The sequence below is a fragment of the Oncorhynchus gorbuscha genome, unplaced genomic scaffold (assembly GCF_021184085.1).
Source record: "Oncorhynchus gorbuscha isolate QuinsamMale2020 ecotype Even-year unplaced genomic scaffold, OgorEven_v1.0 Un_scaffold_1617, whole genome shotgun sequence".
Lineage (NCBI taxonomy): Eukaryota > Metazoa > Chordata > Actinopteri > Salmoniformes > Salmonidae > Oncorhynchus > Oncorhynchus gorbuscha.
Window position 1 is genome coordinate 22,540 of NW_025746345.1, and position 24,242 is coordinate 46,781.

At 49.6% G+C, this 24,242-nt stretch overlaps 1 protein-coding gene across 1 annotated transcript in view; it reads left to right on the forward strand.

Moving 5' to 3' along the window:
* Positions 1-981: 981 nt before the first annotated feature.
* LOC124023374 (dedicator of cytokinesis protein 1-like) overlaps positions 982-24,242 on the forward strand; it is a gene marked incomplete at both ends in the record, with an annotated part of 103,273 nt that continues 80,012 nt past the window's right edge. The window contains 4 exons of the mRNA XM_046337901.1: positions 982-1,029; positions 1,066-1,208; positions 7,514-7,662; positions 22,921-23,006. Coding sequence (XP_046193857.1) covers positions 982-1,029; positions 1,066-1,208; positions 7,514-7,662; positions 22,921-23,006 — 426 coding nt within the window. The remainder of the gene's footprint in view (positions 1,030-1,065; positions 1,209-7,513; positions 7,663-22,920; positions 23,007-24,242) is intronic.

The window sequence follows — 24,242 nt, forward strand, 5'->3', positions numbered from 1 at the left end:
GTGAGAGGTGAGCCGTCCTCAGGAAAGGAGCTTATCAAGGCATCAAGCTCATTGATGAACTCTCCGAGGGAACCTGGAGGGCGATAAATGATAAGGATGTTAAGCTTGAAAGGGCTAGTAACTGTGACAGCATGGAATTCAAAGGAGGCGATAGACAGATGGGTAAGGGGAGAAAGAGAGAATGACCACTTGGGAGAGATGAGGATCCCGGTGCCACCACCCCGCTGACCAGACGCTCTCGGGGTGTGCGAGAACACGTGGGCGGACGAAGGCCACTAGTACAGGACAGTTAACCATGTTGGGTCACTAGTACAGGACAGTTAACCATGTTGGACTGGTCACTAGTACAGGACAGTTAACCATGTTGGACTGGTCACTAGTACAGGACAGTTAACCATGTTGAACTGGTCACTAGTACAGGACAGTTAACCATGTTGGACCACTAGTACAGGACAGTTAACCATGTTGGACTGGTCACTAGTACAGGACAGTTAACCATGTTAGACCACTAGTACAGGACAGTTAACCATGTTGGACTGGTCACTAGTACAGGACAGTTAACCATGTTGGACTGGTCACTAGTACAGGACAGTTAACCATGTTGGACTGGTCACTAGTACAGGACACATTAACCATGTTGGACTGGTCACTAGTACAGGACAGTTAACCATGTTGGACTGGTCACTAGTACAGGACAGTTAACCATGTTGGACTGGTCACTAGTACAGGACAGTTAACCATGTTAGACCACTAGTACAGGACAGTTAACCATGTTGGACCACTAGTACAGGACAGTTAACCATGTTGGACTGGTCACTCGTACAGGACAGTTAACCATGTTAGACTGGTCACTAGTACAGGACAGTTAACCATGTTGGACTGGTCACTAGTACAGGACAGTTAACCATGTTGGACTGGTCACTAGTACAGGACAGTCAACCATGTAAATGGTAAATGCATGTGTGTTTCTGTGTGTTTCAGGTACCAGGACATGAGGAGACAGATCGGCTTTGAGATCAGAGACATGTGGTATAATCTAGGCATGTGTGTTTCTGTGTGTTTCAGGTACCAGGACATGAGGAGACAGATCGGCTTTGAGATCAGAGACATGTGGTATAATCTAGGTATGTGTGTTTCTGTGTGTTTCAGGTACCAGGACATGAGGAGACAGATCGGCTTTGAGATCAGAGACATGTGGTATAATCTAGGTATGAATCATCTATTTCATGTTCTACATATGTATTCAACTAACGTATGTGACCGCCCGGCTCCATTCGGTGTTTTTTAAAAGTAGCGACTCTGAGCTAGAAAATGGTAGATCAGTAACACTACTGTTGAGGAACAATTGGAAAGTAATTCTGCTTTGGAAGATGATAAACTCGTAACCCCACTTTTGAGAAAATGACCCTTGAATGTTTTGGTACCACTACTGGAGAGCTCTTCTTTCACATGCGAGGCCATTTGCTAAACAGAGTGAGTACCGGCAGTTTAGTAAACAACCAAATATTTCAAGGCTAAAGGCTGGTTTATACTACGTATATCAACATGTCTTTAGACAGTTGTGGCAGTGACATCATGAACATTAAACTTGTCTTTAACGTTATGAAAAAGTATAAACACAAAAACGATGACATCAGCAGCCCGGTGTTCCAGAATAACATAACAGGTGTATTTTAATACCAATAAACACGTTTAAAACTTGATTTATTAAATGTCAATCTAGCAAACCAGGCAACTAAAAAGCAACTTTCTAAACCATTTCCTGTTTGGTATCTCGCGCGCTATCTAGCTAGCTAACGTTAAGTTAGCTGTATAAACGTTAAGTTAGCTGGCTATTTAACGTTACGTTAGCTGGCTATCCAGTTGAAATAATGACCGTATCATATAGCTTTTTTTTACATTGGATAAAAGTAGAGCCTCTCAGAGCCACAAAATTGTATATCAACACTGCATTTGAGGAAAAAAATGGGAAACTATTTTTCATTTCAAAGTTGATTAACTTGTAAACTCACTTTTTGAGAAAATTGCCTTTGAATGTTTTGGTATCTAGTGAAGAGCTCCTCTTTGTCTACACCCATTCAGCATCGTTCCCACCCTCTTAAGCTTTAGCCCCACCCATCTCCTTTCGATCTCGGAGAGCACACTCAACGGGTGTTGTACACACGTCATGTAACGTTAGCTAACGAGCTGGTCGGATCCTGGGTTACCAGGTTGTTAGTGAAAACAGGAAGGACTAAGAATAGAGAATAGAGGGTTGATCCTGGGTTACCAGGTTGTTAGTGAAAACAGGAAGGACTAAGGATAGAGAATAGCGGGTTGATCCTGGGTTACCAGGTTGTTAGTGAAAACAGGAAAGACTAAGAATAGAGAATAGAGGGTTGATCCTGGGTTACCAGGTTGTTAGTGAAAACAGGAAGGACTAAGGATAGAGAATAGAGGGTCGGATCCTGGGTTACCAGGCTGTTAGTGAAAACAGGAAGGACTAAGGATAGAGAATAGAGGGTTGATCCTGGGTTACCAGGTTGTTAGTGAAAACAGGAAGGACTAAGGATAGAGAATAGAGGGTCGGATCCTGGGTTACCAGGTTGTTAGTGAAAACAGAAAGGACTAAGGATAGAGAATAGAGGGTCGGATCCTGGGTTACCAGGTTGTTAGTGAAAACAGGAAGGACTAAGGATAGAGAATAGAGGGTTGATCCTGGGTTACCAGGTTGTTAGTGAAAACAGGAAGGACTAAGGATAGAGAATAGAGGGTTGATCCTGGGTTACCAGGTTGTTAGTGAAAACAGGAAGGACTAAGGATAGAGAATAGAGGGTCGGATCCTGGGTTACCAGGTTGTTAGTGAAAACAGAAAGGACTAAGGATAGAGAATAGAGGGTTGATCCTGGGTTACCAGGTTGTTAGTGAAAACAGAAAGGACTAAGGATAGAGAATAGAGGGTCGGATCCTGGGTTACCAGGTTGTTAGTGAAAACAGGAAGGACTAAGGATAGAGAATAGAGGGTTGATCCTGGGTTACCAGGTTGTTAGTGAAAACAGGAAGGACTAAGGATAGAGAATAGAGGGTCGGATCCTGGGTTACCAGGTTGTTAGTGAAAACAGAAAGGACTAAGGATAGAGAATAGAGGGTCGGATCCTGGGTTACCAGGTTGTTAGTGAAAACAGGAAGGACTAAGGATAGAGAATAGAGGGTCGGATCCTGGGTTACCAGGTTGTTAGTGAAAACAGGAAGGACTAAGGATAGAGAATAGAGGGTTGATCCTGGGTTACCAGGTTGTTAGTGAAAACAGGAAGGACTAAGGATAGAGAATAGAGGGTTGATCCTGGGTTACCAGGTTGTTAGTGAAAACAGGAAGGACTAAGGATAGAGAATAGAGGGTCGGATCCTGGGTTACCAGGTTGTTAGTGAAAACAGGAAGGACTAAGGATAGAGAATAGAGGGTTGATCCTGGGTTACCAGGTTGTTAGTGAAAACAGGAAGGACTAAGGATAGAGAATAGAGGGTTGATCCTGGGTTACCAGGTTGTTAGTGAAAACAGGAAGGACTAAGGATAGAGAATAGAGGGTTGATCCTGGGTTACCAGGTTGTTAGTGAAAACAGAAAGGACTAAGGATAGAGAATAGAGGGTCGGATCCTGGGTTACCAGGTTGTTAGTGAAAACAGAAAGGACTAAGGATAGAGAATAGAGGGTTGATCCTGGGTTACCAGGTTGTTAGTGAAAACAGGAAGGACTAAGGATAGAGAATAGAGGGTCGGATCCTGGGGTAATTGGCTTCATGTTGTTGTTGTGGAAGCAGAACTACAGCAGAGACATCACAAAGGAGACAGAGAATGACAAGGTGTTAGTTTGAATAGGCCTGTTCTGTTCCTTCAAATAGGTAATCAGTCTCTGCTTTTCTATTTCTCTCATGCTCTCTCTTTCTTAATTACAACTCTTACCATGATGTCATATTGACTCCCACACCTGTGTTTTCATAATTCAAATAATTCTGGTTTTGGACCTGAGGCTTTTCTCAGGAAAATCACCTCTCATCTTCTGAATGTCAATCAAAACCCTGATGAACACTGAAAAGACACTGGAGGAACGACAAATACATGTTTATGCCCTTGGGGGGCCCCTCTAGTAGTTTCCTCCTGTGGTTTACACCAACATACTGTACCATCTCACCAGATACATGTTTATGCCCTTGGGGGGCCCCTCTAGTAGTTTCCTCCTGTGGTTTACACCAACATACTGTACCATCTCACCAGATACATGTTTATGCCCTTGGGGGGCCCCTCTAGTAGTTTCCTCCTGTGGTTTACACCAACATACTGTACCATCTCACCAGATACATGTTTATGCCCTTGGGGGGCCCCTCTAGTAGTTTCCTCCTGTGGTTTACACCAACATACTGTACCATCTCACCAGATACATGTTTATGCCCTTGGGGGGCCCCTCTAGTAGTTTCCTCCTGTGGTTTACACCAACATACTGTACCATCTCAACAGATACATGTTTATGCCCTTGGGGGGCCCCTCTAGTAGTTTCCTCCTGTGGTTTACACCAACATACTGTACCATCTCACCAGATACATGTTTATGCCCTTGGGGGGCCCCTCTAGTAGTTTCCTCCTGTGGTTTACACCAACATACTGTACCATCTAACCAGATACATGTTTATGCCCTTGGGGGGCCCCTCTAGTAGTTTCCTCCTGTGGTTTACACCAACATACTGTACCATCTCACCAGATACATGTTTATGCCATTGGGGGGCCCCTCTAGTAGTTTCCTCCTGTGGTTTACACCAACATACTGTACCATCTCAACAGATACATGTTTATGCCCTTGGGGGGCCCCTCTAGTAGTTTCCTCCTGTGGTTTACACCAACATACTGTACCATCTCACCAGATACATGTTTATGCCCTTGGGGGGCCCCTCTAGTAGTTTCCTCCTGTGGTTTACACCAACATACTGTACCATCTCACCAGATACATGTTTATGCCCTTGGGGGGCCCCTCTAGTAGTTTCCTCCTGTGGTTTACACCAACATACTGTACCATCTCAACAGATACATGTTTATGCCCTTGGGGGGCCCCTCTAGTAGTTTCCTCCTGTGGTTTACACCAACATACTGTACCATCTCAACAGATACATGTTTATGCCCTTGGGGGGCCCCTCTAGTAGTTTCCTCCTGTGGTTTACACCAACATACAACAGATACATGTTTATGCCCTTGGGGGGCCCCTCTAGTAGTTTCCTCCTGTGGTTTACACCAACATACTGTACCATCTCAACAGATACATGTTTATGCCCTTGGGGGGCCCCTCTAGTAGTTTCCTCCTGTGGTTTACACCAACATACTGTACCATCTCAACAGATACATGTTTATGCCCTTGGGGGGCCCCTCTAGTAGTTTCCTCCTGTGGTTTACACCAACATACTGTACCATCTCAACAGATACATGTTTATGCCCTTGGGGGGCCCCTCTAGTAGTTTCCTCCTGTGGTTTACACCAACATACTGTACCATCTCAACAGATACATGTTTATGCCCTTGGGGGGCCCCTCTAGTAGTTTCCTCCTGTGGTTTACACCAACATACTGTACCATCTCACCAGATACATGTTTATGCCCTTGGGGGGCCCCTCTAGTAGTTTCCTCCTGTGGTTTACACCAACATACTGTACCATCTCACCAGATACATGTTTATGCCCTTGGGGGGCCCCTCTAGTAGTTTCCTCCTGTGGTTTACACCAACATACTGTACCATCTCACCAGATACATGTTTATGCCCTTGGGGGGCCCCTCTAGTAGTTTCCTCCTGTGGTTTACACCAACATACAACAGATACATGTTTATGCCCTTGGGGGGCCCCTCTAGTAGTTTCCTCCTGTGGTTTACACCAAGACAATTTAACAGAGGACCATGCTTTGTATTCCTGCTCTATCTATGGCCTGGTCCCCTTTAAAGGTACCCTCATCTGTTGACCGTTTGTTCATTATTCCCTCATCTGTGTATTCATCCACAGGTTATATATCATTATATAATATATGTCATTTAGCAGACTCTTTTATCCAAGGTGCGTAATTATTTTGTTGAATGTATGTGTGGGTGTTCCACCCATTATCATGGCCTTGTAAGCCCCGTGCTCTACCATTTGTGGTTAACTTTATTTAACTCGGCAAATTATTATTTTCAATGACGGCCTAGGAACAGTTGGGTTAACTGCCTTGTTCAAGGGCAGAACGACAGATTTGTACCTTGTCAGCTCGGGGATTCGATCCAGCAACCTTTTGGTTACTGGCCCAACGCTCTAACCCTTTGATTTGTACTTTGTCAGCTCGGGGATTCGATCCAGCAACCTTTAGGTTACTGGCCCAACGCTCTAGCCCCTTGATTTGTACTTTGTCAGCTCGGGGGATTCGATCCAGCAACCTTTAGGTTACTGGCCCAACGCTCTAGCCCCTTGATTTGTACTTTGTCAGCTCGGGGGATTCGATCCAGCAACCTTTAGGTTACTGGCCCGACGCTCTAGCCCCTTGATTTGTACTTTGTCAGCTCGGGGATTCGATCCAGCAACCTTTAGGTTACTGGCCCAACGCTCTAGCCCCTTGATTTGTACTTTGTCAGCTCGGGGGATTCGATCCAGCAACCTTTAGGTTACTGGCCCAACGCTCTAGCCCCTTGATTTGTACTTTGTCAGCTCGGGGGATTCGATCCAGCAACCTTTAGGTTACTGGCCCGACGCTCTAGCCCCTTGATTTGTACTTTGTCAGCTCGGGGATTCGATCCAGCAACCTTTAGGTTACTGGCCCAACGCTCTAACCCCTTGATTTGTACTTTGTCAGCTCGGGGATTCAATCCAGCAACCTTTAGGTTACTGGCCCAACGCTCTAACCCCTTGATTTGTACTTTGTCAGCTCGGGGATTCAATCCAGCAACCTTTAGGTTACTGGCCCAACGCTCTAGCCCCTTGATTTGTACTTTGTCAGCTCGGGGGATTCGATCCAGCAACCTTTAGGTTACTGGCCCAACGCTCTAGCCCCTTGATTTGTACTTTGTCAGCTCGGGGGATTCGATCCAGCAACCTTTAGGTTACTGGCCCGACGCTCTAGCCCCTTGATTTGTACTTTGTCAGCTCAGGGATTCAATCCAGCAACCTTTAGGTTACTGGCCCAACGCTCTAACCCCTTGATTTGTACTTTGTCAGCTCGGGGATTCAATCCAGCAACCTTTAGGTTACTGGCCCAACGCTCTAACCCCTTGATTTGTACTTTGTCAGCTCGGGGATTCAATCCAGCAACCTTTAGGTTACTGGCCCAACGCTCTAACCCCTTGATTTGTACTTTGTCAGCTCGGGGATTCAATCCAGCAACCTTTAGGTTACTGGCCCAACGCTCTAACCCCTTGATTTGTACTTTGTCAGCTCGGGGATTCAATCCAGCAACCTTTAGGTTACTGGCCCAACGCTCTAGCCCCTTGCCGCCTCTGCAGGGGCTCAGATATTTGATGAAGTTTTATCTCTCCCCAGGTCCACACAAGATCAAGTTCATCCCAGAGATGGTGGGTCCCATCCTAGAGATGACTCTGGTCCCAGAGATAGAGCTGAGGAAAGCTACCATCCCCATCTTCTTTGACATGATGCAGTGTGAATTCCACTTCACATGCAGCTTCCAAAGGGTCTGTATCAGTCAGTCGGTCTGTCCATCAATCAGCCAGTCAATCAGCCAGTCAGTCTGTCCATCAATCAGCTAGTCCATCAATCAGCCAGTCAGTCTGTCCATCAATCAGCCAGTCAATCAGTCAGTCAGTCTGTCCATCAATCAGCTAGTCCATCAATCAGCCAGTCGGTCTGTCCATCAATCAGCTAGTCGATCAATCAGCCAGTCAATCAGACTGTCAATCAATCGTCAGTCAATCAGCCAGTCAGTCGGTCTGTCCATCAATCAGCAAGTCGATCAATCAGCCAGTCAATCAGTCAGTCAGTCTGTCCATCAATCAGCTAGTCGATCAATCAGCCGGTCGATCAGCCGGTCAATCAATCAGTCAGTCAATTAGCCAGTCAATCAGCCAGTCAGTCAGTCTGTCCATCAATTAGCCGGTCAATCAGCCAGTCAGTCATTCGGTCAATCAGCCTGTCAATCAGTCTGTCAGTCAGTATATTAATCAATCAGTCTGTCAGTATATTAATCAATCAGTCTGTCAGTCAGTATATTAATCAATCAGTCAGTCAGTATATTAATCAATCAGTCTGTCAGTATATTAATCAATCAGTCAGTCAGTCAGTATATTAATCAATCAGTCAGTCAGTCAGTATATTAATCAATCAGTCTGTCAGTATATTAAGCAATCAGTCAGTCAGTCAGTATATTAATCAATCAGTCAGTCAGTCAGTATATTAATCAATCAGTCAGTCAGTATATTAATCAATCAGTCAGTCAGTCAGTATATTAAACAGTCAGTCAGTCAGTCAGTATATTAATCAATCAGTCAGTCAGTCAGTCAGTATATTAAGCAATCAGTCAGTCAGTATATTAATCAGTCAGTCAGTCAGTATATTAATCAATCAATCAGTCAGTCAGTCAGTATATTAATCAATCAGTCAGTCAGTCAGTATATTAATCAATCAGTCAGTCAGTCAGTATATTAATCAATCAGTCAGTCAGTCAGTATATTAATCAATCAGTCAGTCAGTCAGTATATTAATCAGTCAGTCAGTCAGTATATTAATCAATCAGTCAGTATATTAATCAGTCAGTCAGTCAGTCAGTCAGTCAGTATATTAATCAGTCAGTCAGTCAGTATATTAATCAGTCAGTCAGTCAGTATATTAATCAGTCAGTCAGTCAGTATATTAATCAGTCAGTCAGTCAGTCAGTATATTAATCAATCAGTCAGTCAGTATATTAAACAATCAGTCAGTCAGTCAGTCAGTATATTAATCAGTCAGTCAGTCAGTATATTAATCAATCAATCAGTCAGTCAGTCAGTCAGTCAGTATATTAATCAATCAGTCAGTCAGTATATTAATCAATCAATCAGTCAGTCAGTATATTAATCAATCAGTCAGTCAGTCAGTCAGTATATTAATCAATCAGTCAGTCAGTATATTAATCAATCAATCAGTCAGTCAGTATATTAATCAATCAATCAGTCAGTCAGTCAGTATATTAATCAATCAGTCAGTCAGTCAGTATATTAATCAATCAGTCAGTCAGTCAGTATATTAATCAATCAGTCAGTCAGTCAGTATATTAATCAATCAGTCAGTCAGTCAGTCAGTATATTAATCAATCAGTCAGTCAGTCAGTATATTAATCAGTCCGATCTACCAATCAGATGTATTGATAAAGCCCTTTTTACATCAGAAGTTTCTTCAAGAAGGTTTAACAATAACCCCACGTTGACCCCAAAGAGCTGGAGCACAGAGGTCAAGGATGGGTGGTAACATCCTCTAAAACCTCACCCTCCCAGGAGACTAACGCAATGTTGCTAAATGTTTCCAGCTCTGAATTAACTCATAATGTAGCGTTGTCAAGCCCATGTACTGCCCTCGTTACGACCAGGTCACATGTCTTCTAGGTACTGCCCTTATTACGACCAGGTCACATGACACGCCGTCTTCCATGTACTGCCCTTATTACGACCAGGTCACATGACACGCCGTCTTCCATGTACTGCCCTTATTACGACCAGGTCACATGTCTTCTAGGTACTGCCCTCATTATGACCAGGTCACATGTCTTCTAGGTACTGCCCTTATTACGACCAGGTCACATGTCTTCTAGGTACTGCCCTCATTATGACCAGGTCACATGTCTTCCATGTACTGCCCTCGTTACGACCAGGTCACATGACACGCCGTCTTCCATGTACTGCCCTTATTACGACCAGGTCACATGTCTTCCATGTACTGCCCTTATTACGACCAGGTCACATGTCTTCTAGGTACTGCCCTCGTTACGACCAGGTCACATGTCTTCCATGTACTGCCCTTATTACGACCAGGTCACATGTCTTCCATGTACTGCCCTCATTACGACCAGGTCACATGTCTTCCATGTACTGCCCTTGTTACGACCAGGTCACATGTCTTCTAGGTACTGCCCTTATTACGACCAGGTCACATGACACGCCGTCTTCCATGTACTGCCCTTATTACGACCAGGTCACATGACACGCCGTCTTCCATGTACTGCCCTTATTACGACCAGGTCACATGTCTTCTAGGTACTGCCCTCATTATGACCAGGTCACATGTCTTCTAGGTACTGCCCTTATTACGACCAGGTCACATGTCTTCTAGGTACTGCCCTCATTATGACCAGGTCACATGTCTTCCATGTACTGCCCTTATTACGACCAGGTCACATGTCTTCCATGTACTGCCCTCGTTACGACCAGGTCACATGACACGCCGTCTTCCATGTACTGCCCTTATTACGACCAGGTCACATGTCTTCCATGTACTGCCCTCATTACGACCAGGTCACATGTCTTCCATGTACTGCCCTCATTACGACCAGGTCACATGTCTTCCATGTACTGCCCTCATTACGACCAGGTCACATGTCTTCCAGGTACTGCCCTCATTACGACCAGGTCACATGTCTTCCATGTACTGCCCTCATTACGACCAGGTCACATGTCTTCCATGTACTGCCCTCATTACGACCAGGTCACATGTCTTCCATGTACTGCCCTCATTACGACCAGGTCACATGTCTTCCAGGTACTGCCCTCATTACGACCAGGTCACATGTCTTCCATGTACTGCCCTCATTACGACCAGGTCACATGTCTTCCATGTACTGCCCTCATTACGACCAGGTCACATGTCTTCCATGTACTGCCCTTATTACGACCAGGTCACATGTCTTCTAGGTACTGCCCTCATTACGACCAGGTCACATGTCTTCCATGTACTGCCCTCGTTACGACCAGGTCACATGTCTTCCATGTACTGCCCTCGTTACGACCAGGTCACATGTCTTCCATGTACTGCCCTACGACCAGGTCACATGTCTTCCATACCAGGTCACATGTCTTCCATGTACTGCCCTCGTTACGACCAGGTCACATGTCTTCCATGTACTGCCCTCGTTACGACCAGGTCACATGTCTTCCATGTACTGCCCTCGTTACGACCAGGTCACATGTCTTCCATGTACTGCCCTCGTTACGACCAGGTCACATGTCTTCCATGTACTGTCTTCCCTCGTTACGACCAGGTCACATGTCTTCCATGTACTGCCCTCGTTACGACCAGGTCACATGTCTTCCATGTACTGCCCTCGTTACGACCAGGTCACATGTCTTCCATGTACTGCCCTCGTTACGACCAGGTCACATGTCTTCCATGTACTGCCCTCGTTACGACCAGGTCACATGTCTTCCATGTACTGCCCTCGTTACGACCAGGTCACATGTCTTCCATGTACTGCCCTTATTACGACCAGGTCACATGTCTTCCATGTACTGCCCTCATTACGACCAGGTCACATGTCTTCCATGTACTGCCCTCATTACGACCAGGTCACATGTCTTCCATGTACTGCCCTCATTACGACCAGGTCACATGTCTTCCATGTACTGCCCTCATTACGACCAGGTCACATGTCTTCCATGTACTGCCCTCATTACGACCAGGTCACATGTCTTCCATGTACTGCCCTTATTACGACCAGGTCACATGTCTTCCATGTACTGCCCTCATTACGACCAGGTCACATGTCTTCCATGTACTGCCCTCATTACGACCAGGTCACATGTCTTCCATGTACTGCCCTCATTACGACCAGGTCACATGTCTTCCATGTACTGCCCTCATTACGACCAGGTCACATGTCTTCCATGTACTGCCCTCGTTACGACCAGGTCACATGTCTTCCATGTACTGCCCTCATTACGACCAGGTCACATGTCTTCCATGTACTGCCCTCATTACGACCAGGTCACATGTCTTCCATGTACTGCCCTCATTACGACCAGGTCACATGTCTTCCATGTACTGCCCTCATTACGACCAGGTCACATGTCTTCCATGTACTGCCCTATTGCGACCAGGTCACATGTCTTCCATGTACGACCAGGTCACATGTCTTCCATGTACTGCCCTTATTACGACCAGGTCACATGTCTTCCATGTACTGCCCTTATTACGACCAGGTCACATGTCTTCCATGTACTGCCCTCATTACGACCAGGTCACATGTCTTCCAGGTACTGCCCTCATTACGACCAGGTCACATGTCTTCCATGTACTGCCCTCATTACGACCAGGTCACATGTCTTCCATGTACTGCCCTATTACTGACCAGGTCACATGTCTTCCATGTACTGCCCTCATTACGACCAGGTCACATGTCTTCCATGTACTGCCCTCATTACGACCAGGTCACATGTCTTCCATGTACTGCCCTCATTACGACCAGGTCACATGTCTTCCATGTACTGCCCTCATTACGACCAGGTCACATGTCTTCCATGTACTGCCCTCATTACGACCAGGTCACATGTCTTCCATGTACTGCCCTCATTACGACCAGGTCACATGTCTTCCATGTACTGCCCTCATTACGACCAGGTCACATGTCTTCCATGTACTGCCCTCATTACGACCAGGTCACATGTCTTCCATGTACTGCCCTCATTACGACCAGGTCACATGTCTTCCATGTACTGCCCTCATTACGACCAGGTCACATGTCTTCCATGTACTGCCCTCCGACCAGGTCACATGTCTTCCATGTACTGCCCTCATTACGACCAGGTCACATGTCTTCCATGTACTGCCCTCATTACGACCAGGTCACATGTCTTCCATGTACTGCCCTCATTACGACCAGGTCACATGTCTTCCATGTACTGCCCTCATTACGACCAGGTCACATGTCTTCCATGTCACATGTCTTCCATGTACTGCCCTCATTACGACCAGGTCACATGTCTTCCATGTACTGCCCTCATTACGACCAGGTCACATGTCTTCCATGTACTGCCCTCATTACGACCAGGTCACATGTCTTCCATGTACTGCCCTTATTACGACCAGGTCACATGTCTTCCATGTACTGCCCTCATTACGACCAGGTCACATGTCTTCCATGTACTGCCCTCATTACGACCAGGTCACATGTCTTCCATGTACTGCCCTCATTACGACCAGGTCACATGTCTTCCATGTACTGCCCTCATTACGACCAGGTCACATGTCTTCCATGTACTGCCCTCATTACGACCAGGTCACATGTCTTCCAGGTACTGCCCTCATTACGACCAGGTCACATGTCTTCCATGTACTGCCCTCATTACGACCAGGTCACATGTCTTCCAGGTACTGCCCTCATTACGACCAGGTCACATGTCTTCCATGTACTGCCCTTATTACGACCAGGTCCAGGTCACATGTCTTCCATGTACTGCCCTCATTACGACCAGGTCACATGTCTTCCATGTACTGCCCTCATTACGACCAGGTCACATGTCTTCCATGTACTGCCCTCATTACGACCAGGTCACATGTCTTCCATGTACTGCCCTTATTACAGGTCACACCAGGTCACATGTCTTCCATGTACTGCCCTCGTTACGACCAGGTCACATGTCTTCCATGTACTGCCCTCGTTACGACCAGGTCACATGTCTTCCATGTACTGCCCTCGTTACGACCAGGTCACATGTCTTCCATGTACTGCCCTCGTTACGACCAGGTCACATGTCTTCCATGTACTGCCCTCGTTACGACCAGGTCACATGTCTTCCATGTACTGCCCTCGTTACGACCAGGTCACATGTCTTCCATGTACTGCCCTCGTTACGACCAGGTCACATGTCTTCCATGTACTGCCCTCGTTACGACCAGGTCACATGTCTTCCATGTACTGCCCTTATTACGACCAGGTCACATGTCTTCCATGTACTGCCCTCATTACGACCAGGTCACATGTCTTCCATGTACTGCCCTCATTACGACCAGGTCACATGTCTTCCATGTACTGCCCTCATTACGACCAGGTCACATGTCTTCCATGTACTGCCCTTGTTGACCAGGTCACATGTCTTCCATGTACTGCCCTCATTACGACCAGGTCACATGTCTTCCATGTACTGCCCTCATTACGACCAGGTCACATGTCTTCCATGTACTGCCCTCATTCATTACGACCAGGTCACATGTCTTCCATGTACTGCCCTCATTACGACCAGGTCACATGTCTTCCATGTACTGCCCTCATTACGACCAGGTCACATGTCTTCCATGTACTGCCCTCATTACGACCAGGTCACATGTCTTCCATGTACTGCCCTCATTACGACCAGGTCACATGTCTTCCATGTACTGCCCTCATTACGACCAGGTCACATGTCATGTCTTCCATGTACTGCCCTCATTACGACCAGGTCACATGTCTTCCATGTACTGCCCTCATTACGACCAGGTCACATGTCTTCCATGTACTGCCCTCATTACGACCAGGTCACATGTCTTCCATGTACTGCCCTTATTACGACCAGGTCACATGTCTTCCATGTACTGCCCTCATTACGACCAGGTCACATGTCTTCTAGATACTGCCCTCATTACGACCAGGTCACATGTCTTCCATGTACTGCCCTCATTACGACCAGGTCACATGTCTTCTAGGTACTGCCCTCATTACGACCAGGTCACATGTCTTCCATGTACTGCCCTTATTACGACCAGGTCACATGTCTTCCATGTACTGCCCTCATTACGACCAGGTCACATGTCTTCCATGTACTGCCCTCATTACGACCAGGTCACATGTCTTCCATGTACTGCCCTCATTACGACCAGGTCACATGTCTTCCATGTACTGCCCTCATTACGACCAGGTCACATGTCTTCCATGTACTGCCCTCATTACGACCAGGTCACATGTCTTCCATGTACTGCCCTCATTACGACCAGGTCACATGTCTTCCATGTACTGCCCTCATTACGACCAGGTCACATGTCTTCCATGTACTGCCCTCATTACGACCAGGTCACATGTCTTCCATGTACTGCCCTTATTACGACCAGGTCACATGTCTTCCATGTACTGCCCTTATTACGACCAGGTCATATGTCTTCCATGTACTGCCCTCATTACGACCAGGTCACATGTCTTCTAGGTACTGCCCTCATTACGACCAGGTCACATGTCTTCCATGTACTGCCCTCATTACGACCAGGTCACATGTCTTCTAGGTACTGCCCTCATTACGACCAGGTCACATGTCTTCCATGTACTGCCCTTATTACGACCAGGTCACATGTCTTCCATGTACTGCCCTCGTTACGACCAAGTCACATGTCTTCCATGTACTGCCCTTATTACAACCAGGTCACATGTCTTCCATGTACTGCCCTCATTACGACCAAGTCACATGTCTTCCATGTACTGCCCTCATTACGACCAGGTCACATGTCTTCTAGGTACTGCCCTTATTACGACCAGGTCACATGTCTTCTAGGTACTGCCCTCATTACGACCAGGTCACATGTCTTCCATGTACTGCCCTCATTACGACCAGGTCACATGTCTTCTAGGTACTGCCCTTATTACGACCAGGTCACATGTCTTCTAGGTACTGCCCTTATTACGACCAGGTCACATGTCTTCCATGTACTGCCCTCATTACGACCAGGTCACATGTCTTCTAGGTACTGCCCTTATTACGACCAGGTCACATGTCTTCCATGTACTGCCCTTATTACGACCAGGTCACATGTCTTCTAGGTACTGCCCTTATTACGACCAGGTCACATGTCTTCCATGTACTGCCCTTATTACGACCAGGTCACATGTCTTCTAGGTACTGCCCTTATTACGACCAGGTCACATGTCACGCCGTCTTCCAAAGTTCACCCCCCTCTTTGCCTTACTGATATCCCATTGGTCACATGTGGACCAATCAAACCCCCCTCTTTGCCTTACTGATATCCCATTGGTCACATGTGTACCAATGGGATATCACATTGTTTCGTTGGTATTACATTCCCAGTCTAACCCAGTCTCCTGCAGAACTCTCCCAGATCCTCCCAATCAGTCTCCCAGATCCTCCTAGTCCGTCTCCCAGATCCTCCCAGTCGGTGTCCCAGATGCTCCCAGTCTGTCTCCCATATCCTCCCAGTCAGTCTCCCATATCCTCTCAGTCTGTCTCCCAGATCCTCCCAGTCACCTCCCAGATCCTCCCAGTCTGTCTCCCAGATCCTCCCAGTCAGACTCACAGATCCTCCCAGTCAGTCTCCCAGATCCTCCCAGTCAGTCTCCCAGATCCTCCCAGTCTGTCTCCCAGATCCTCCCAGTCTGTCTCCCAGATCCTCCCAGTCTGTCTCCCATATCCTCCCAGTCTGTCTCCCAGATCCTCCCAGTCAGTCTCCCAGATCCTCCCAGTCTGTCTCCCAGATCCTCCCAGTCAGTCTCCCAGTCAGACTCACAGATCCTCCCAGTCTCTCTTCCAGATCCTCCCAGTCTCTCTCCCAGATCCTCCCAGTCTCTCTCCCAGATCCTCCCAGTCAGTCTCCCAGTCAGACTCACAGATCCTCCCAGTCAGATCACAGATCCTCCCAGTCAGACTCACGGATCCTCCCAGTCTGTCTCCCAGATCCTCCCAGTCTGTCTCCCAGATCCTCCCAGTCTGTCTCCCAGATCCTCCCAGTCTGTCTCCCAGATCCTCCCAGTCTGTCTCCCAGATCCTCCCAGTCTCTCTCACAGATCCTCCCAGTCAGTCTCCCTATCCTCTCCCTATAGGCCCTGATCTAAAGTAGTGCACTACTACCATATAAACCCTGGTCTAAAGTAGTGCACTATAAAGGGATTAGGGAGCCAGTTGGGACAGTCAGTCTGTTAGAGTTGGGAGTGAAGGGGAGGCCTGGTAATTCAGTTAGTGTCAGTCAGGACTCGACTCTTTGGGAACGACTACATCCTCTTATATCCCCTCTACACTCAAATAGGATCAATTTCCCTTTATGCATCCCAAATGGCACCCTATTCCCTATACTACTTCTGACCAGGCCCTATATGGAATAGTGCACTATATAGGGAATAGGGAGCCATTTGGGCCGTTTATAAATAGATTTCTAGACTGCAGTGTAATACTTAGCAGAGAGAGAGAGTTGCCTCTCTTCCTCCAGAGCGATCCGTCTCTCTTCCTCCAGAGCGATCCGTCTCTCTTCCTCCAGAGCGATCAGTCTCTCTTCCTCCAGAGCGATCCGTCTCTCTTCCTCCAGAGCGATGTGTCACTCTTCCTCCAGAGCGATGTGTCTCTCTTCCTCCAGAGCGATGTGCCTCTCTTCCTCCAGAGCGATGTGTCTTCCTCCAGAGCGTCTCTTCCTCCAGAGCGATGTGTCTCTCTTCCTCCAGAGCGATGTGTCTGTCTTCCTCCAGAGCGAGCCATCTGTCTTCCTCCAGAGCGATCCATCTGTCTTCCTCCAGAGCGATCCGTATCTCTTCCTCCAGAGCGATCTGTCTGTCTTCCTCCAGAGCGATGTGTCTCTCTTCCTCCAGAGCGATGTGCCTCTCTTCCTCCAGAGCGATGTGCCTCTCTTCCTCCAGAGCGAGTCGTATCTCTTCCTCCAGAGCGAGCCGTATCTCTTCCTCCAGAGCGATCCATCTCTTCCTCCAGAGCGATCCGTCTGTCTTCCTCCAGAGCGATCCGTATCTCTTCCTCCAGAGCGATGTGCCTCTCTTCCTCCAGAGCCATGTGTCTCTCTTCCTCCAGAGCGATGTGCCTCTCTTCCTCCAGAGCGATGTGCCTCTCTTCCTCCAGAGCGATGTGCCTCTCTTCCTCCAGAGCGAGCCGTATCTCTTCCTCCAGAGCGATCCATCTCTTCCTCCAGAGCGAGCCGTATCTCTTCCTCCAGAGCGATCCGTCTCTCTTCCTCCAGAGCGAGCCGTATCTCTTCCTCCAGAGCGATCCGTCTGTCTTCCTCCAGAGCGATCCGTATCTCTTCCTCCAGAGCCATGTGTCTCTCTTCCTCCAGAGCGATGTGCCTCTCTTCCTCCAGAGCGATGTGCCTCTCTTCCTCCAGAGCGATGTGCCTCTCTTCCTCCAGAGCGAGCCGTATCTCTTCCTCCAGAGCGAGCCGTATCTCTTCCTCCAGAGCGATCCATCTCTTCCTCCAGAGCCGTATCTCTTCCTCCAGAGCGAGCCTTCCTCCAGAGCGATGTGCCTCTCTTCCTATGTGCCTCTCTTCCTCAGAGCGAACGTATCTCTTCCTCCAGAGTATCTCGTCGATTCCTCCAGAGCGAGCCGTCTGTCTTCCTCCAGAGGGAGCCGTCTCTCTTCCTCCAGAGCGAGCCGCCTGTCTTCCTCCAGAGCGAGCCGTATCTCTTCCTCCAGAGCGAGCCATCTCTATTCCTCCAGAGCGATGTGTCTCTCTTCCTCCAGAGCGAGCCGTCTGTCTTCCTCCAAAGCGATCCGTATCTCTTCCTCCAGAGCGATGTGTCTCTCTTCCTCCAGAGCGATGTGTCTCTCTTCCTCCAGAGCGAGCCGTCTGTCTTCCTCCAGAGCGATCCGTCTCTCCTGACTGACACAACAGCAGCACATCAAGGAGGCAGTTCACGTAGGAGCAAACGTCCCACTATAAGTGGATGTGCCGGCTCACCTTCCTTCTGTCGTCTTTCTGGGAAGAAGGGAGTAAAAGAGAGAGAGAGAAATAGAGAGAATATTAGAGGATGTGTCTTCCTGTCATGGTCTTACTCCTCATGCTCCCTGCTCAGCCATAGCCAATCACAGGCAGATAAAGAGAAGTTACTGAGAGTCATCAGACTGATAATGAAGTGATTTAATATGAGCTCACAGTCCACCAGGCTGAAAGAGAGGTGATTAAACCGAGAGGAGAGGTCCTCTCAACCAACAGAGAGAGAGAGAAGAGACAGGGGGTGGAGAGAGGAGAGGGGGAGAGACAGGGGGTGGAGAGGGAGAGGGGGAGAGACGGGGGTGGAGAGAGAGAGAAGAGACAGGGGGTGGAGAGAGAGAGAAGAGAGGGGGAGAGAGAGGGGGAAGAAGAGAGGGGGAGAGACAGAGTGGGAAAGAGAGGGAATAGAGTGGGGAAGAGAGAGAGAGAAGAGAGGTGAAGGAGAGAAAGAGAAGAGAGGGGGAGAGGGGGGTATAGAGTGGGGGGAGGAGAGGGGGGGAGAGAGGGGGTATAGAGTGGGGGGAGGAGAGAGGGGGGAGAGAGGGGGTATAGAGTGGGGGAGGAGAGAGGGGAGGAGAGATAGAGAAGAGAGGGTGAGGAGAGAGAGAGAAGAGAGGGGGAGAGAGAGGAGAGGGGGAGAGAGAAGAGAGGGGGGGAGAGAGAGAGGAGAGGGGGAGAGAGAGATGGATGAGGGAGGAGAGGAGAGAGAGTTTTGGAAAGAGAGAGTATAGAGAGGGGGAAGGAGAGAGAGAGAGAGAGAGGGGAGGAGAGGGGGGTATAGAGAGGGGAAGGAGAGAGAGGGTATAGAGAGGGGGAAGGAGAGAGGGGGGAGAGAGGGGGAAGGAGAGAGAGAGAAGAGAGGGGGAGAGAGAGAGGGTATAGAGAGGGGGAAGGAGAGAGAGAGGAGAGAGGGGGAAGAGAGAGGGGAATGAGAGAGGGGAATGAGAGAGAGGGTATAGAGAGGGGGAATGAGAGAGAGGGTATAGAGAGGGGGAAGGATAGAGAGGGGGAAGGAGAGAGAGGGTATAGAGAGGGGGAAGGAGTGAGAGGGTATAGAGAGGGGGAAGGGAGAGAGAGAGAAGAGAGGGGGGGAGGAGAGAGAGGGTATAGAGAGGGGGAAGGAGAGAGGGGGTATAGAGAGAGGGGGAGAGAGGGGGAATAGAGTGGGGGAGGAGAGAGGGGGGGAGAGAGGGGGTATAGAGAGGGGGAAGGAGAGAGAGAGAAGAGAGGGGGAAGGAGAGAGAGGGTATAGAGAGGGGGGGGAGAGAGGGGGTATAGAGAGGGGGAAGGAGAGAGAGAGAAGAGAGGGGGAGGAGAGGGGGGTATAGAGAGGGGGAAGAGAGAGAGAGGGTATAGAGAGGGGGAAGGAGAGAGAGAGAAGAGAGGGGGAGGAGAGAGAGGGTATAGAGAGGGGAAGGAGAGAGAGAGAAGAGAGGGGGAGAGAGGGGGTATAGAGTGGGGGAGGAGAGAGGGGGGGAGAGAGGGGGAAGGAGAGAGAGAGAAGAGAGGGGGAGGAGAGAGAGGGTATAGAGAGGGGAAGGAGAGAGAGAGAAGAGAGGGGGAGAGAGGGGGTATAGAGTGGGGGGGGGGAGAGAGGGGGAGAGAGGGGGAAGGAGAGAGAGAGAAGAGAGGGGAGGAGAGAGAGGGTATAGAGAGGGGGAAGGAGAGAGAGAGAAGAGAGGGGGAGGAGAGAGAGGGTATAGAGAGGGGGAAGGAGAGAGAGAGGAGAGAGGGGGAAGAGAGAGGGGGAATGAGAGAGGGGGAATGAGAGAGAGGGTATAGAGAGGGGGAATGAGAGAGAGGGTATAGAGAGGGGGAAGGATAGAGAGGGGGAAGGAGAGAGAGGGTATAGAGAGGGGAAGGAGTGAGAGGGTATAGAGAGGGGGAAGGAGAGAGAGAGAGAAGAGAGGGGGAGGAGAGAGAGGGTATAGAGAGGGGAAGGAGAGAGAGAGGAGAGGGGGAAGAGAGAGGGGGAATGAGAGAGGGGGAATGAGAGAGAGGGTATAGAGAGGGGGAATGAGAGAGAGGGTATAGAGAGGGGGAAGGATAGAGAGGGGGAAGGAGAGAGAGGGTATAGAGAGGGGGAAGGAGTGAGAGGGTATAGAGAGGGGGAAGGAGAGAGAGGGTATAGAGAGGGGGAAGGAGAGAGGGGGAGAGAGGGGGTATAGAGAGGGGGAGGGGAGAGAGGGGGGGAGAGGGGGTATAGAGAGGGGGAAGGAGAGAGAGAGAAGAGAGGGGAGGAGAGGGGGGTATAGAGAGGGGGAAGGAGAGAGAGGGTATAGAGAGGGGGAAGGAGATAGAGAGAAGAGAGGGGAGGGAGAGAGAGGGTATAGAGAGGGGGAAGGAGAGAGAGAGGAGAGAGGGGGAAGAGAGAGGGGGAATGAGAGAGGGGGAATGAGAGAGAGGGTATAGAGAGGGGGAATGAGAGAGAGGGTATAGAGAGGGGGAAGGATAGAGAGGGGGAAGGAGAGAGAGGGTATAGAGAGGGGGAAGGAGTGAGAGGGTATAGAGAGGGGGAAGGAGAGAGAGAGAGAAGAGAGGGGAGGAGAGAGAGGGTATAGAGAGGGGGAAGGAGAGAGGGTATAGAGAGGGGGAAGGAGAGAGGGGGTATAGAGGGGGAGGAGAGAGGGAGAAGAGAGGGGGAGGAGAGGGGGTATAGAGAGGGGGGAAGGAGAGAGAGAGAAGAGAGGGGAGGAGGAGAGGGGGTATAGAGAGGGGGGAAGGAGAGAGAGGGTATAGAGAGGGGAAGGAGAGAGAGAGAAGAGAGGGGGAGGAGAGAGAGGGTATAGAGAGGGGGAAGGAGAGAGAGAGAAGAGAGGGGGGGAGAGAGGGGGTATAGAGTGGGGGGAGGAGAGAGGGGGGAGAGAGGGGGAAGGAGAGAGAGAGAAGAGAGGGGAGGAGAGAGAGGGTATAGAGAGGGGGAAGGAGAGAGAGAGAAGAGAGGGGGAGAGAGGGGTATAGAGTGGGGGGAGGAGAGAGGGGGGAGAGAGGGGGAAGGAGAGAGAGAGAGAAGAGAGGGGGAGGAGAGAGAGGGTATAGAGAGGGGAAGGAGAGAGAGAGGAGGGGGAGGAGAGAGAGGGTATAGAGAGGGGGAAGGAGAGAGAGAGGAGAGAGGGGGAAGAGAGAGGGGGAATGAGAGAGGGGGAATGAGAGAGAGGGTATAGAGAGGGGGAATGAGAGAGAGGGTATAGAGAGGGGGAAGGATAGAGAGGGGGAAGGAGAGAGAGGGTAGAGAGGGGGAAGGAGAGAGAGGGTATAGAGAGGGGGAAGGAGTGAGAGGGTATAGAGAGGGGGAAGGAGAGAGAGAGAGAAGAGAGGGGGAGGAGAGGAGGGTATAGAGAGGGGGAAGGAGAGAGAGAGAGAGAGGGGGAAGAGAGAGGGGGAATGAGAGAGGGGGAATGAGAGAGAGGGTATAGAGAGGGGGAATGAGAGAGAGGGTATAGAGAGGGGGAAGGATAGAGAGGGGGAAGGAGAGAGAGGGTATAGAGAGGGGGAAGGAGTGAGAGGGTATAGAGAGGGGGAAGGAGAGAGAGAGAGAAGAGGGGGAGGAGAGAGAGGGTATAGAGAGGGGGAAGGAGAGAGAGGGTATAGAGAGGGGGAAGGAGAGTGAGGGTATAGAGAGGGGGAAGGAGAGAGAGGGTATAGAGAGTGGGGAAGGAGAGAGAGGGTATAGAGAGGGGGAAGGAGTGAGAGGGTATAGAGAGTGGGAAGGAGAGAGAGGGGGAAGGAGAGAGAGGGTATAGAGAGGGGGAGGAGAGAGAGGGTATAGAGAGGGGGAAGGAGAGAGAGGGTATAGAGAGAGGGGGAAGGAGAGTGAGGGTATAGAGAGGGGGAAGGAGAGAGAGGGTATAGAGAGTGGGAAGAGAGAGAGGGTATAGAGAGGGGGAAGGAGTGAGAGGGTATAGAGAGTGGGAAGGAGAGAGAGGGGGAAGGAGAGAGAGAGGGTATAGAGAGGGGGAAGGAGAGAGAGGGGGAAGGAGAGAGAGGGTATAGAGAGTGGGAAGGAGAGAGAGGGTATAGAGGGGGAAGGAGTGAGAGGGTATAGAGAGTGGGAAGGAGAGAGAGGGGGAAGGAGAGAGGGTATAGAGAGGGGGAAGGAGAGAGAGGGGGAAGGAGAGAGAGGGTATAGAGAGGGGGAAGGAGAGAGAGGGGGAAGGAGAGAGAGAGAGAAGAGAGAGAGGGTGGGAAAGAGAGAGCGAGGGAGGCAGAAAGAGGGAGACATGATAGAGACTAATGAATAGAAAAATGAGCTGTGCTGATTATGAACGGCTGCTTTCTAATTGCAGTTTGAGAATGAGATCATCACCAAACTGGATCACGAGGTGGAGGGGGGCAGAGGAGACGAGCAGTACAAAGTCCTCTTCCACAAGATGTGAGTGATGCTGTCTGTCTGTCTGTCTGTCTGTGTCTGTCTGTCTGCCTGGTCTGTCGGTGTCTGTCTGCCTGGTCTGTCGGTGTCTGTCTGCCTGGTCTGGTCTGTCTGTCTGTCTGTCTGTCTGTCTGTCTGTCTGTCTGTCTGTCTGTCTGCCTGGTCTGTCGGTGTCTGCCTGTCTGTCGGTGTCTGCCTGTCTGTCGGTGTCTGTCTGCCTGGTCTGTCTGCCTGGTCTGCCTGTCTGTCTGTCTTTCTGTCTGTCTGTCTGTCTGTCTGTCTGTCTGCCTGGTCTGTCGGTGTCTGCCTGGTCTGTCGGTGTCTGTCTGCCTGGTCTGTCTGTCTGCCTGGTCTGGTCTGTCTGTCTGCCTGGTCTGTCTGCCTGGTCTGTCTGTCTGCCTGTCTGCCTGCCAGCCTGCCTGTCTGTCTGTCTGTCTGTCTGTCTGTCTGTCTGTCTGTCTGTCTGCCTGGTCTGTCGGTGTCTGTCTGTCTGCCTGGTCTGTCGGTGTCTGTCTGTCTGCCTGTCTGCCTGCCAGCCTGCCTGTCTGTCTGTCTGTCTGTCTGTCTGTCTGTCTGTCTGTCTGTCTGCCTGGTCTGTCGGTGTCTGTCTGTCTGCCTGGTCTGTCGGTGTCTGTCTGTCTGCCTGGTCTGTCTGTCTGCCTGGTCTGTCAGTCTGTCTCTATCTGTCTGTCTGTCTGCCTGGTCTGTCTCTGTCTGTCTGTCTGTCTGTCTGTCTGTCTGTCTGTCTGTCTGTCTGTCTGTCTGCCTGTCTGCCTGTCTGTCTGTCTGTCTGTCTGTCTGCCTGTCTGTCCTCCTGTCTGTCTGTCTGTCTGTCTGTCTGTCTGTCTGTCTGTCTGTCTGTCTGTCTGTCTGTCTGTCTGTCTGTCTGTCTGTCTGTCTGTCTGTCTGTCTGCCTGTCTGCCTGTCTGCCTGTCTGTCTGCCTGTCTGTCTGTCTGTCTGTCTGTCTGTCTGTCTGTCTGTCTGTCTGTCTGTCTGTCTGTCTGTCTGTCCGTCCGTCCGTCCGTCCGTCCGTCCGTCCGTCTGACCTGCCTTGTTGACAGTGTTGTTAAGAAGGTAGAAACTAGGGCCTGTAGGACCTGCCTTGTTGATAGTGTTGTTAAGAAGGTAGAAACTAGGGCCTGTAGGACCTGCCTTGGTGATAGTGTTGTTAAGAAGGTAGAAACTAGGGCCTGTAGGACCTGCCTTTTTGATAGTGTTGTTAAGAAGGTAGAAACTAG